The sequence below is a fragment of the Xyrauchen texanus genome, chromosome 34, assembly GCF_025860055.1.
Source record: "Xyrauchen texanus isolate HMW12.3.18 chromosome 34, RBS_HiC_50CHRs, whole genome shotgun sequence".
NCBI classification, from domain to species: domain Eukaryota; kingdom Metazoa; phylum Chordata; class Actinopteri; order Cypriniformes; family Catostomidae; genus Xyrauchen; species Xyrauchen texanus.
In genome coordinates this window covers 21,011,008-21,022,379 of record NC_068309.1, presented here as the reverse complement: position 1 = coordinate 21,022,379, position 11,372 = coordinate 21,011,008, and the positions used below count along the sequence as shown (strand labels likewise).

The 11,372-nt window shown below is 36.1% G+C and overlaps 1 protein-coding gene across 1 annotated transcript; it reads left to right on the top strand.

Moving 5' to 3' along the window:
• On the top strand, positions 1–9,773 carry sms (spermine synthase). Its single transcript, XM_052104243.1, has 11 exons — positions 1–176; positions 1,099–1,219; positions 3,918–4,005; positions 4,486–4,550; positions 4,639–4,814; positions 4,934–5,090; positions 6,432–6,519; positions 6,843–6,957; positions 8,181–8,260; positions 8,369–8,484; positions 9,029–9,773. The coding sequence occupies exons 1-11, from the start codon at positions 131–133 to the stop codon at positions 9,057–9,059; spliced, it is 1,083 nt and encodes a 360-aa protein (XP_051960203.1). The 5' UTR covers positions 1–130; the 3' UTR covers positions 9,060–9,773.
• Positions 9,774–11,372: the final 1,599 nt, after the last annotated feature.

Here is an 11,372-nt window from a genome sequence, read left to right as displayed (position 1 = left end):
CACACGGAACACACCTCCCTCCCACCACCAGTGTACCCGTGCCCGATCTCTCTCCCTCTGACACTACAGACCCTGCACCGATTCACCACCGGCTGCCTCATCCAGGCATGGCAGACGGCTTTACCCCATCATGGCAGTGCTACATTACACCCTTGACCTCAAGCTCCGCGCGCCAGGTAAATTTCACTGAAGTAAATAAAGGTGGCGAGTGGAAGAGGACAGGGGGCTTGTGTTGCATGGCAGATATACGGGCCTCTTCGCATTTGCTCTGAAAGCGATTTATTGTACCTGTAGTAGAAACGAGGTTGCCTCCTTTTGCATTGCTGAAAGTGACAGACGAGATGTGCCTGCACCTGTCAACTCAATCAAGCGTAAAACGTCTTTGTTTTGTGTATGGCTCTCTGACGTTTGCTCTGATAAATGACCTTCCTGTGGGGTAGCATAGCGGCGTTAGCAGAGGCTAATGTGAGTTTGTGCACTGGAACTGGCGGCTCTTTATCGTGCATTTGAATAAAGCTATGTGCACTTACAATACACAAGCAAAAAGCTAGCCGCTGACTTGTGGGTCTCCTCTTCCTTTTTGTCTGCAGTTCCCTTGTTGGGCTAAAACAAACAAACAAGACAGCATGACCTGGAATAAAAACCTGGCTGCCATCGTCATGTATGTGCAGCGCGTAACCCGTTATAATTATTAGTATCTAGTAGGCACTAGTCCCGTGCACAAATCACTCACATTTCTGAACGAGATGTGTTTTTCTTCATTTATTAATGCTCTTGACACCCATTGAGGAAGGTCGGCAGTGCCTCTATTTTGTCTGGCTAAGTGTATCGTATATCGCAAGCCGATAATATGAGTATTCCATGCACCAGCGATCATACTTCGATATTATAGAGGCAAGCATTCTGTATGATCTGTGAGCAACGTGACACGTGCAACCTATTATATTAACATTGCAAGTCAGCACGGATGTACGCAGTAAGGTCAGATGTTGGGATTGCTTTGCTGTCAGTCGACAGTAATTCTCTCTCAGGGGAAATTTTCCTTAGGGGATTTTGAAACGGAGGATTGATCCATCTGTTTTTGCTCTTTCTGTATAGCTGACGTTTCTGCGACTGTGCGTGGCCTGCAGTCTATATTTCAAGAGCAGGAAATGACAGAGAATGTCCACGAATCGGAGGGAAATGGATATTTGGCCACCTTTATTGGCAAGAATGGCAGGTAAGCACTTTTGCCTCAAGTGCCACTTTTACATGCGCAGTATTTTAAGCCTTTATTACGAAAAAGTGCTATTGGGATATTCCTGGTAATCAGCATATTCCAAAAAACAAAAAAACAAGACAAGCACATGGGTGATTCTAACAAATTTGATATATATAACCCTGTCAACAGAAAATAAATAAATACAGTTTAAAAAAAAAAAAATGAGGCCTGAATTTAGGAACATTATGATTTCTTAAAATTGTTACATTATTTTCAGGACCCTCATTCTCATTACCATAGTACATCAGGGCGTTTTATTTTTAATTTTCCCATTGTTGTCACTGATGATTTTCATTACCGTAACAGTCATTTGTTTTTACTGTATTACATTAAACAAGATGCTTTTGTATAATAGTTTTTTTTATTCAAATCTGTGAAAATTAAAGGCAGTACTACAATAATGTATAAATACTTTACAATTTAAATAATGTATATTTTTTTCGTGTTGCGGTAATGAAAATGTCGCAATGACCATCTTTTGTCGGGAGGTAAAATGTGTCATAAAATAATGTCACAATGTAGAAATCTTAATGGCTGTACATTAGGCTTCATTTTCTAAATGGAAAATATAATTTCTTATTTGTTTCATTTTATTTTGGAGTAAAATAGGAACTGTGTTTTCTTGACAGATTTCTTGAGAATAATAAACAATGTCTCTTTTTGCTCCAAAAATCTGTTTCCTTTATTGCTTGACATTATTGATTTGCCTGTATCATAAAGCAGAATTACTTTGATTTTGACATATGCGAGCCACATCCACACAAATCCATTTAAGTTTGAAACCTCCGTATTCGGTTTCCTAATGTCATAGTTTTTTAAAGTATGTGGTTATGGAGAGCATTTTCAAAAGTCTCCCATTTCTGTGGAGGAAAACATTCTAGTGTGGATGAGAGGCTTGCATGTTTCAAACTAAATGTATTAGTATGGATGTGGCTGCAGATATAATTGCATATTCCATTACATGGAATATTCAGAATAAGGTGTTTACTTGACACATAATTCTGATTAATACAGACATACCCCAGCTGTCTTATTTAGATGAGAGAAACCAGAATATTAGTTTAATCGGGTTGTGTGCATTTACATAAAATAGACATAATCGGAATATGACTAAATTCTGGTTAATATAGGAATGTTGCTGTGCATGTAAATGTAATCGTTGTCTTTCTAGTTAGAAGATCATAGACTTGTCAGGGAGATTTTACAACATGCCACAGTATGTGGAAATTCAAGATTTTTAGAACTCTAGTGAGAAGTGACCTGAAGTTGATGATGTAACTACCTTCTAACTGCCATTGTTGCCTTTTTAATTATACAGAATTTGTTTGTAATTACTCAGTGGAACAAAGAGAAGTTAGACAATAAAATGACTGAATCCATTCCTGATCACACAAACGTACTCCTAGTTCCCCCCAACTGAAAATGCCAGGTGTGCTACTGTGTTCAGACACTTTCTAGGATGACCATTGATTGGCCAGTTAAGTTCATCCTTTGTGAAATAATAGGTCATTTAGATGAGACTGAGTATGGTCAGTTTAGTGGCTTTGTGTATCTGATCTAAAGGCTTTGGCCCTCACTTCCTGTTTTGTGTGTGGCTGTCTGTAAACACAGCTGGTAGGTCTTTGTTTAGGCTTAAGCTGGGATGAAGCTGACCTGGACACAGTCTATTACTTTACGTTAAGGTCTCTGCTTGCCACCACCTTTGTGCTCCAGCCTGCCTACCAATGCACGAGCCTGCTGGTCCAGCAGAACTTGGTGGAACCAAGGAAGTGCCATAGCAGAGGAAGTGCCATAGCAATGGTCTTGGACTGTTTAGACTGTACTGTAGTCCCCTTTAAAGCCCTAGGGATCTTAAGGCCATTCGTAGTAGTGGTCAACAGATATGTTTTTTTTAATGGATGAAAATAGGCACTATTCTGGTGGTAGATTTTTAGAACTGAAACTATGCAGAATGACCACCTCAGTTAATAGGCTGATCTGGCACAGGTTTCGGCCGATGACATAATTTCTAAATGGCCTAATATCATCGAATTAATCAGCCTGGCCGATTATATTGATTTATATCTCATTTATGGCACTTTAAGCTAGGGCTGTGTATTCTGATTCACCGATTCATATGGGTACATTTCTGTTACAATGTCAATTTTGCTTACATATAAAATAAATTATTTATCCGCTAATGCTCTTAATTATAAAAGAACCTTCTAGGCAACACTTATAGGTACAATTTGAAAATATGAATTTTACAAATTCTATTTTATCATTAGTTTTTCATTAAATTGATATGTAGGACACATGCTTTATCAGTACAGTCTCTTTAAGACTAGCGTCATCAGCCAGTATAACAAGAGAAGCCAGGCTTGGTTTCTTTAGAGCATCCATGTGTGATTATAAATAAATGTTTCTTTTTTTCTTTTAATAAACATCTGACTATAAAAAAGAGAAAGGGTATTAAGAGTCATTAGTCAATGACATATGGATCCGTAGACATACCGAAGGAGTTAAACCAAACTTTTACTCTCTAAAAGCAGTGAAAGGACCTCCTGTATTTTTGTTGTAAAGATTTGACTGAAGTTTTATGTTTTTGTCTTTCATACACCTCTGTGATCTCATGGAATTGAGGTTTAAATGCACTTCTGTATTTTACTTGCATCAGGTTTGCCATACTACGAATGCACTCTCATGGTCTGGTGACCTTTGACCTGCAGTGTCTGGAAGGGGATGATGTAGCGCAAGTGGACAATGTGAGTTAACAGAATGTACAGTTGGTGCTGTTAGGATTGATGTAGATAATTATGTAATGAGCCCATGCCACAACTTATTACAACATTCCTCAAGGACATGGTGTAAATTTAGAATTCATTAACCAATAGTCTGAATTCAAAAGGGAGTAGTGTTCACTTGCTCTTTGTAACTGCTCTTTGTTGATGATCCTGTGCACCATGTATAATATTGTTTGCATGAAGTTTTATATTTAATCACATCACCCTGAACTCTATATTTATATACAGTATGGTTCGTGGTGAGTGCTTCTACATGTAGTGTTGATTCAGAATTTGCTTAATTTTTCTTTAGAGGTCAAGAGCAATTTCTCCTGTGCCAGCTTAATATGCCAAAATAGTGAAACCAGTCAAACCAGTTCCTGTTTGGTACTGCTAGATGTGCAGACATTACACTCTTCGCCTTTAATAGAATCAAAATAAGACAATTTGCTCTATTTGTAGCTACTGAATGCACTGGAGAAGAAATTCAAGGCTCTTCTAAATGGAAATGTTCAAAGGATCAAGAGGTGGGACATAACTAGTACAATTTCAATTTTGAATCATTTGTCATCTTTGAGATTAAATGTGTTTATCTATATAAATGCATCCTTTCAGACTCCCTGCACTGATTCGAGGCAGTGATGTTGACAGATACTGGCCCACTGCTGATGGCAGGCTCATGGAGTACGATATTGATGCAGTTGTGTACGAGAAGGATTCTGATTACCAGAAAATCAAAATCTTGCATTCACGGCAGTTTGGCAATATGCTCATCCTTAACGGGGATGTCAGTAAGTTAAAAGGGTCATGTTTTATGTATGTGCTTTTATTTGCATTGCTTCTGTTGCTTATTTTTTTTCTCTTAACAAATCATGTGAGTGTGTGGTAATTTAGTGTGATCCCATGTCAGATCTGGCAGAGAGTGATCTGCCTTACACTCAGGCCATTATGGGCAGCGGCAAAGAGCACTATGCTGGAAAGGAGGTACTTATTCTGGGAGGAGGAGATGGTGGAATTCTCCATGAGGCGGTGAAGCTCAAACCAAAGATGATCACCATGGTTGAGATATCCTTTATGCCAACATTTAAATGCAGCTAAGTAATCCTTTGCTAATCCAGGTTTGAAAACATTACTGACCAATCCTAACTTTTTTAATTTAATTGAATAGAAGTTCTATGTGTTTGAATATTTTTTAAAAGAAATGTACATAGAGAAAGAAAGTCATAGTATTTTTTTCTCCCCCTTTTTTTAAATCTTTAGAAAATATTGGATGTTTTTAAACCATTGGCTTTCAAAATTTTTAAGCCAAATATGATGAGTCCATTGCAGGGGATATAAAAAATATCTATATAAAAGCCGCTATAAATTGTTATTGATAAATACCCTTTGAAACTGTGTGAGAAAAATGGTAAGCATAATATTATACAGGCAAATTTTGTCCATTTTTTTTATTTTAATTAATTAAATAATTTGGCTTTTATATTGTCTTAATATTTTTTACATCGTCTATACTTTAGTAAAGCCAAAATAATTTATAAAAATATAATCTGGAAAGTATTTAGGCTACTTTGCATTACTGTAAATTGACTGCATATCTTTTTCTTCCCACTATCAGAGTACTGATATATGTACAAACCTGAAGAGAAACATTTTCAATTAAATTCAAAATATTCTGTATAGCACTTTTCGCAATTTATATTGTTTCAAAGCAGCTTTACAGAGAATTTTGCCATACAGCGACCAGTGAGGCAAACTACCTAGAAACATACAATGCAAATACAAACTATTCTTGAAACTATTATCTACAAACTATTATCTTTCACTGCAGAGAACGTATCTTCCTTGAATGAGAATTCAGAATTGTATAACCCTACCACAACTGTCTTGCGGCGGGGGCCAGGGTAGCTCAGCGAGTATTGACGCTGACTACAACAGCTGGAGTCGTGAGTTCGAATACAGGGTGTGCTGAGTGACTCCCGACAGATCTCCTAAGCAACCAAATTGGCCTGGTTGCTAGGGAGGGTAGAGTCACATGGGGTAACCTCCTTATGGTCGCTGTATAATGTGTGGTTCTTGGTCTCGGTGGAGCGCGTGTTGAGTTGTGCGTGGATGCCGCGTAGAATAGCGTGATGCCTTCACACACGCTACATCTCCACGGTAATGCACTCAAGCCATGTGTGATAAGATGCGCATATTGATATTGTGGTCGCTATGTCACCACGAGGACTTAGAGCGCATTGGGAATTGCGCATTCCAAACTAGGGAGAATAGGGGATAAGAAAACAACTGTCTTGTGGCAACTTAAACTGGTTGCTAAACTGAATGATATGTTCTCCCTAGTATTTCTCATTCGATTGTAATTAAGTGTGATTTGAAAATATTTGCATTCCTTAATTAAGCATTTACATTGACGAGCTGGTGATTGTCGGATGTCGGAAACACATGAGGAAAACATGTGGGAATGTTTTGGATAACTTGAAGGGAGATTGTTATGAAGTAAGAATTTGATTGGCTTTGCCATGACATTTTATCAATTCTTATTTGTCAGTACTCATTCCTAAACATATATTTCACTCCTGTTTAGACTAGAGTGCAAATTCTTGTTTGTTTTTTCTGTCTTTGCTGTCTAAAAAAAAGAGGCCTCTTTCCTGCTTTTGAAACTAGTCCCATGTAATCAGTTGGGGGAAATTACTCAAACTCTGGGCAACTGCCAGTTTTGCATGGCCAACAATGAGTTTTTGTTTCTCACAATTAATTTCACCTGTACTTTTAAGAGAAGAAAAACATTTTCTTCTCACTTTTACCTTCGTTTCTTTCAGATTTTGGTACAGGATTGTGTTCCAGTACTTAAAAAGTTTGCTGAACAAGGGAGGACGTTTGATTATGTAATCAATGACTTGACAGCTGTCCCTATCTCCACAGCACCAGAAGAGGGTTAGTAAATACAGCTTACACCTTTCTGATTGTGTATATTTGATCCATTGCAGAAAATTACATTTAAAAAGTCTGCGACACTTGCATTATCAAATGGAATATATTTATATATATATATATATATAAATTATTTTCAGAAAATCATTGTTTTCCAAATATATCCTCTGTCTATCCTCAAACCAGAAAACGTTGACTTCTTAGTAATTGGTATGGTATCCATTAAGGCTATTCAATTGATTGAGTTAAAACTGAAATTGCAATATGGTCTTGTGCCATTTCTTACCTTGAAAGATTCAAATTAGACTGCATTCAGCGAATCAGTCAGCGCTTCATTCAGCATTGTGTAAGCAAGCTGCGCCCTCTAGCAGTGTGAATCGCATTATCTATTATACCACAATATAACTGAAAGGGCACTTATTATGCCCCTTTTCACAAGATGTAATTGAAATCTTTGGTGCCAGAATGTGTCTGTGACGTTTCAGCTCAAAATACCCTACAGATAATTTATTATACCATATTGAAAATGCAAATTTTTGGTGTGTGTGTGTGTGTGTGTGTGTGTGTGTGTGTGTGTGTGTGTGTGTGTGTGTGTGTGTGTGTGTGTGTGTGTGTGTGTGTGTGTGTGTGTGTGTGTGTGTGTGTGTGTGTGTGTGTGTGAGAGGAAAAATAGGATTTTTACACGCCATGTGTTATTTTTCTATGATGTGGTTGACATTTCTGTGGAATTGCCCAACATATGCATAATATGAAATTGTGATGTAGTTATATTATATTTAGTTATTTTATTTATATATTTATATTTTTGTCTTTTTATCTTCCATTGTGGCTCTTTTTAAAATGTTGTCCTGTCTTCAATAGATCCAATCCATATTCAATTGAAATTATTTATTTTTAGAACAATAAAAACATTTGTACCTCATTGTACGTTTTTTAAAACATAAAAACCGTGATTTGCTAACAAAATAAGGTTAGTGGCAATATATCTGTATCGCCCATTAGTTTTTGGTTAAAATCTGTATCGGCCGAAAAAACAAAAAACATATTGGTGCATCTCTAGTTAAAAGGTGTGGGAGTCCCTGCCCAGTATATTGTAATGTAATAAACAATAAGACAATGTCACAAACACGGGTAATAAACAGTTTGATCAAACAAACTTCTAACTTGATTCTTGAACCAATGTTTTAAAAATGACATCAATGCATTCAATCTAAATTCTCCTACAGACTCCACATGGGAATTCCTGAGGCTCATTCTTGACCTTTCAATCAGAGTTCTGCGACCTGGTGGGAAGTATTTCACGCAGGTAAGTGGGCTTATAGTCTGAAGTTTTCCAGTTTTTCATTCTTTCTTAATGTGAAAATGCCTGCTTTTTAAGAAAAATAAACTGTTATGATTTATTTTCTGCCTGCAGGGTAATTGTGTGAATTTAATTGATGCACTCGGTGAATATGAGAAGCTTTTGGGGAGACTTTCATGTAAAGTGGACTTTTCCAAAGAGGTGGTGTGTGTGCCCTCATATATGGAGCTGTATCCTTTTCAAAGAATTTGTGCCAACCAAGGTCAAAAACTGATATTATTAAAAGGGTTCTGCCTGGTATCTTTAAGTGCAAGCACACAATTTCAGTTTAGAATCGTAAGTTATGTATTATTTGGTCTTGGTATTTGTGTTACAATTGTTTATCATGTTTAGCATTTACTCTTAGGATTTTTACATAAGTTTTATATAATGCTTTATGTTGTATTTTACTTTATATTTTATTTAGGCCAATAGATGTCAGTATAAATCAAAGAAATCTGCTGACATAAACTGGCACCTCTGTGTGGATGGTTAAAAAAAAACAGTTGGTTTTATCAACTGTCATTGTTTTGAAATTATTTACTATCATTGAACTATTATGGTCACATTGACCTATGCAATCTATTTTCAAATGTGGCTTTAAATTATTTTTCTCCTGTTCACTACTATTTATTTGTTTTTTGTTATTTATTATTTTATTTGTATTCATTTTTTTCAAATAAACTACATAGCCTTTCTCACATGAGTGGACCGTTTCTTAACATGTTGATTCAGGTGGGTGTTTTACACCATATGGAAGAAGTAATGTCTCTTCCTCTTTCACTCTCTCCTCCCAAGTCCTGCCGGAATGTGAAGACTTCTCCCTCACCCTCTGATGCACTGAGCGGAGACATGCACATATCTCTCCAAGCACTGTTTCTACTGTCCCTTCACATCCAATAATGAACAGCCTTCCCATTTTTTTTACTTTGCTTTTGTGTTTAAAAATGATACAGATATGACAATTTTGTTTGTTTGTTTGCCAGTGTTGTTTTGATGTAGTTTGCAGGGAGTGGACATTGCTGATGTTACTGAAGGCCCGGAGGGTGGTGCAGCATCCAGACTTTGCTTTTTTTGAGTCACAAAGAACAGCCAAGACCAATAGCTTTTTGATTCTGATTTTAAAAAATGCTCTGTGTTTTACTGTATTTCTTTTCTTTCTTTTTTGTTAGCCTTGTGTTTGACGTTTTTGCATTCTGTAGTTATTGTGGCTTAAATGTGATTTGATACATGGTTTCACAGGGAGTTTAAAGGCTGTTGCATTCTGGGATTGCACCAGATCGTCTCTTCTTCTATTGAAGTTGAAGCCCCTAAATATGTCTTAAAAGGGAAAAAAGTTCCTGCTGTGGCAATTTTCATTCTGTTTTTTTTTTCTTTACCGAACTGTGAATGTTTTATTTTTATGTTTAGCACAAAATAGATTCAAAGTAGGTTTCCCTGCTTGATGTTGTTTTTGCAATAAAAAATGTTTCTAGTTAAAGGTTTTTACTGAATGTGGGCCCTTTAGGTTTATGCCTTTTATCCATACAATGGTGCTTTGTTAATATTATTTATCTGATTTTATTTCACCAGTGATTCAGTCCTGAGAAACTTCTGTTAATGAGAGTGATAATTATCTATTAAAGCAGTGGAGGGGGAAAAAATTAATATCCTAGTCTCTTTTGTTTGTGCGAGTGCGCGCTCATGTTTTTCTGAACCAGTCATAGTATTCTCTCATTGCTACACTTACTGCACAATTATTGTGCAGAGTGTAAAATTATTTTTACACACTATTATAAAAATTGCTCCGACTTCTTCACCAGCTTAGCTACAGTTTTAATAAAAAAATACAAATAAATTATAAGAATAATTGCAAAGCAATACATATTTACACTTCATGATTAAACAAATTGGTTTTCAGTCACTGTCTGAATTGCCTGAGCTAACAACTTTCAGGTTACTTGGTGATAGTACTTGGTAAAATCACTTTAAAAAATTTGGATTGCTTAAAATGTAGGCTGTTTACCATAAAACACTGAAGATGGATTGTTAGGGTTTTTATTCTGTAATAAATATTAAAACAAGGATAACTAAGAGACGTATTCCATTATCTATGATGAAAAACATGATCCAGTTTACATGTTTTATATTGTGCAAACAATAACATATGTGAAAAAGATACTTATACATGTATTTTATTGTTTGCATAATATGAAACATTGTTGACCTCTCTCATCAACAAGATGTTGCCATCCACAGAACTGCCATTCGCTGGATGTTTTTTGCACCATTCATAGTAAATTCTAGAGACTAGTAGATCTATGAAAATTCCAGGAGATCAGCAGTTACAGAAATACTCAAACCAGCCCATGTGGCACCAACAGTCATGCCACGATCCAAATCACTGTGATCACATATTTTCCCCATTCTGATGATTGATGTGAACATTAATAGAAGCTCCTGACCCGTATCTGCTTGATTTTTTTGCACTACGCTGGTGCCACGTGATTAGATAATCGCATGAATACACACTCACAAAGCACTTTATTAGGAACACTTGTACACCTACTTATTCATGCGATTATCTGATCATGTAGCAGCAGTGCAGTCTATATATATATATATATATATATATATATATATATATATATATATATATATATGTATGTAATTATGATTCAACAATACAAAACAGTTAAGAAATTGTAAAAACAATACACATGCCAAGAGTTACAAGAAAATAAAATACCATAAACTATCGTATAAAGAAAGATGTAGCGTTGCATGAAAAAATGTTATAAATATAAGAGTATAAGAGTTTTTAAAGATAATTCAACATCTTTCTTGAATATAAAAATCAGGCTATTTTCTTTGAGAATTTGCACTTGCGAATATGAAATTTTGCTTGGAAAAGTAATAAATTAGTTTTGAATAATCTTTGGTGTTGCATTACGTCATATTGTTTCTGGCTTGTATACGTGCTCGAGGAACCGAAACTGGTGTTTTCTGTTAGTTGTAGTTCTTTCCATGCGCAGTGCCATCAGGGTCAGTATTAAAAATCTCTGACGTGACTACAAGTCCCATAATGCAAAACGGTCAC

Coding starts and splice junctions, on each gene's coding strand:
- sms (XM_052104243.1), top strand. CDS start 131: ATGGCAGTGCTACATTACACCCTTGACCTCAAGCTCCGCGCGCCAG. Junction 6,958..8,180: donor CTCCACAGCACCAGAAGAGG/GTTAGTAAATAC, acceptor ATTCTCCTACAG/ACTCCACATGGGAATTCCTG. Junction 8,261..8,368: donor GTGGGAAGTATTTCACGCAG/GTAAGTGGGCTT, acceptor TTCTGCCTGCAG/GGTAATTGTGTGAATTTAAT.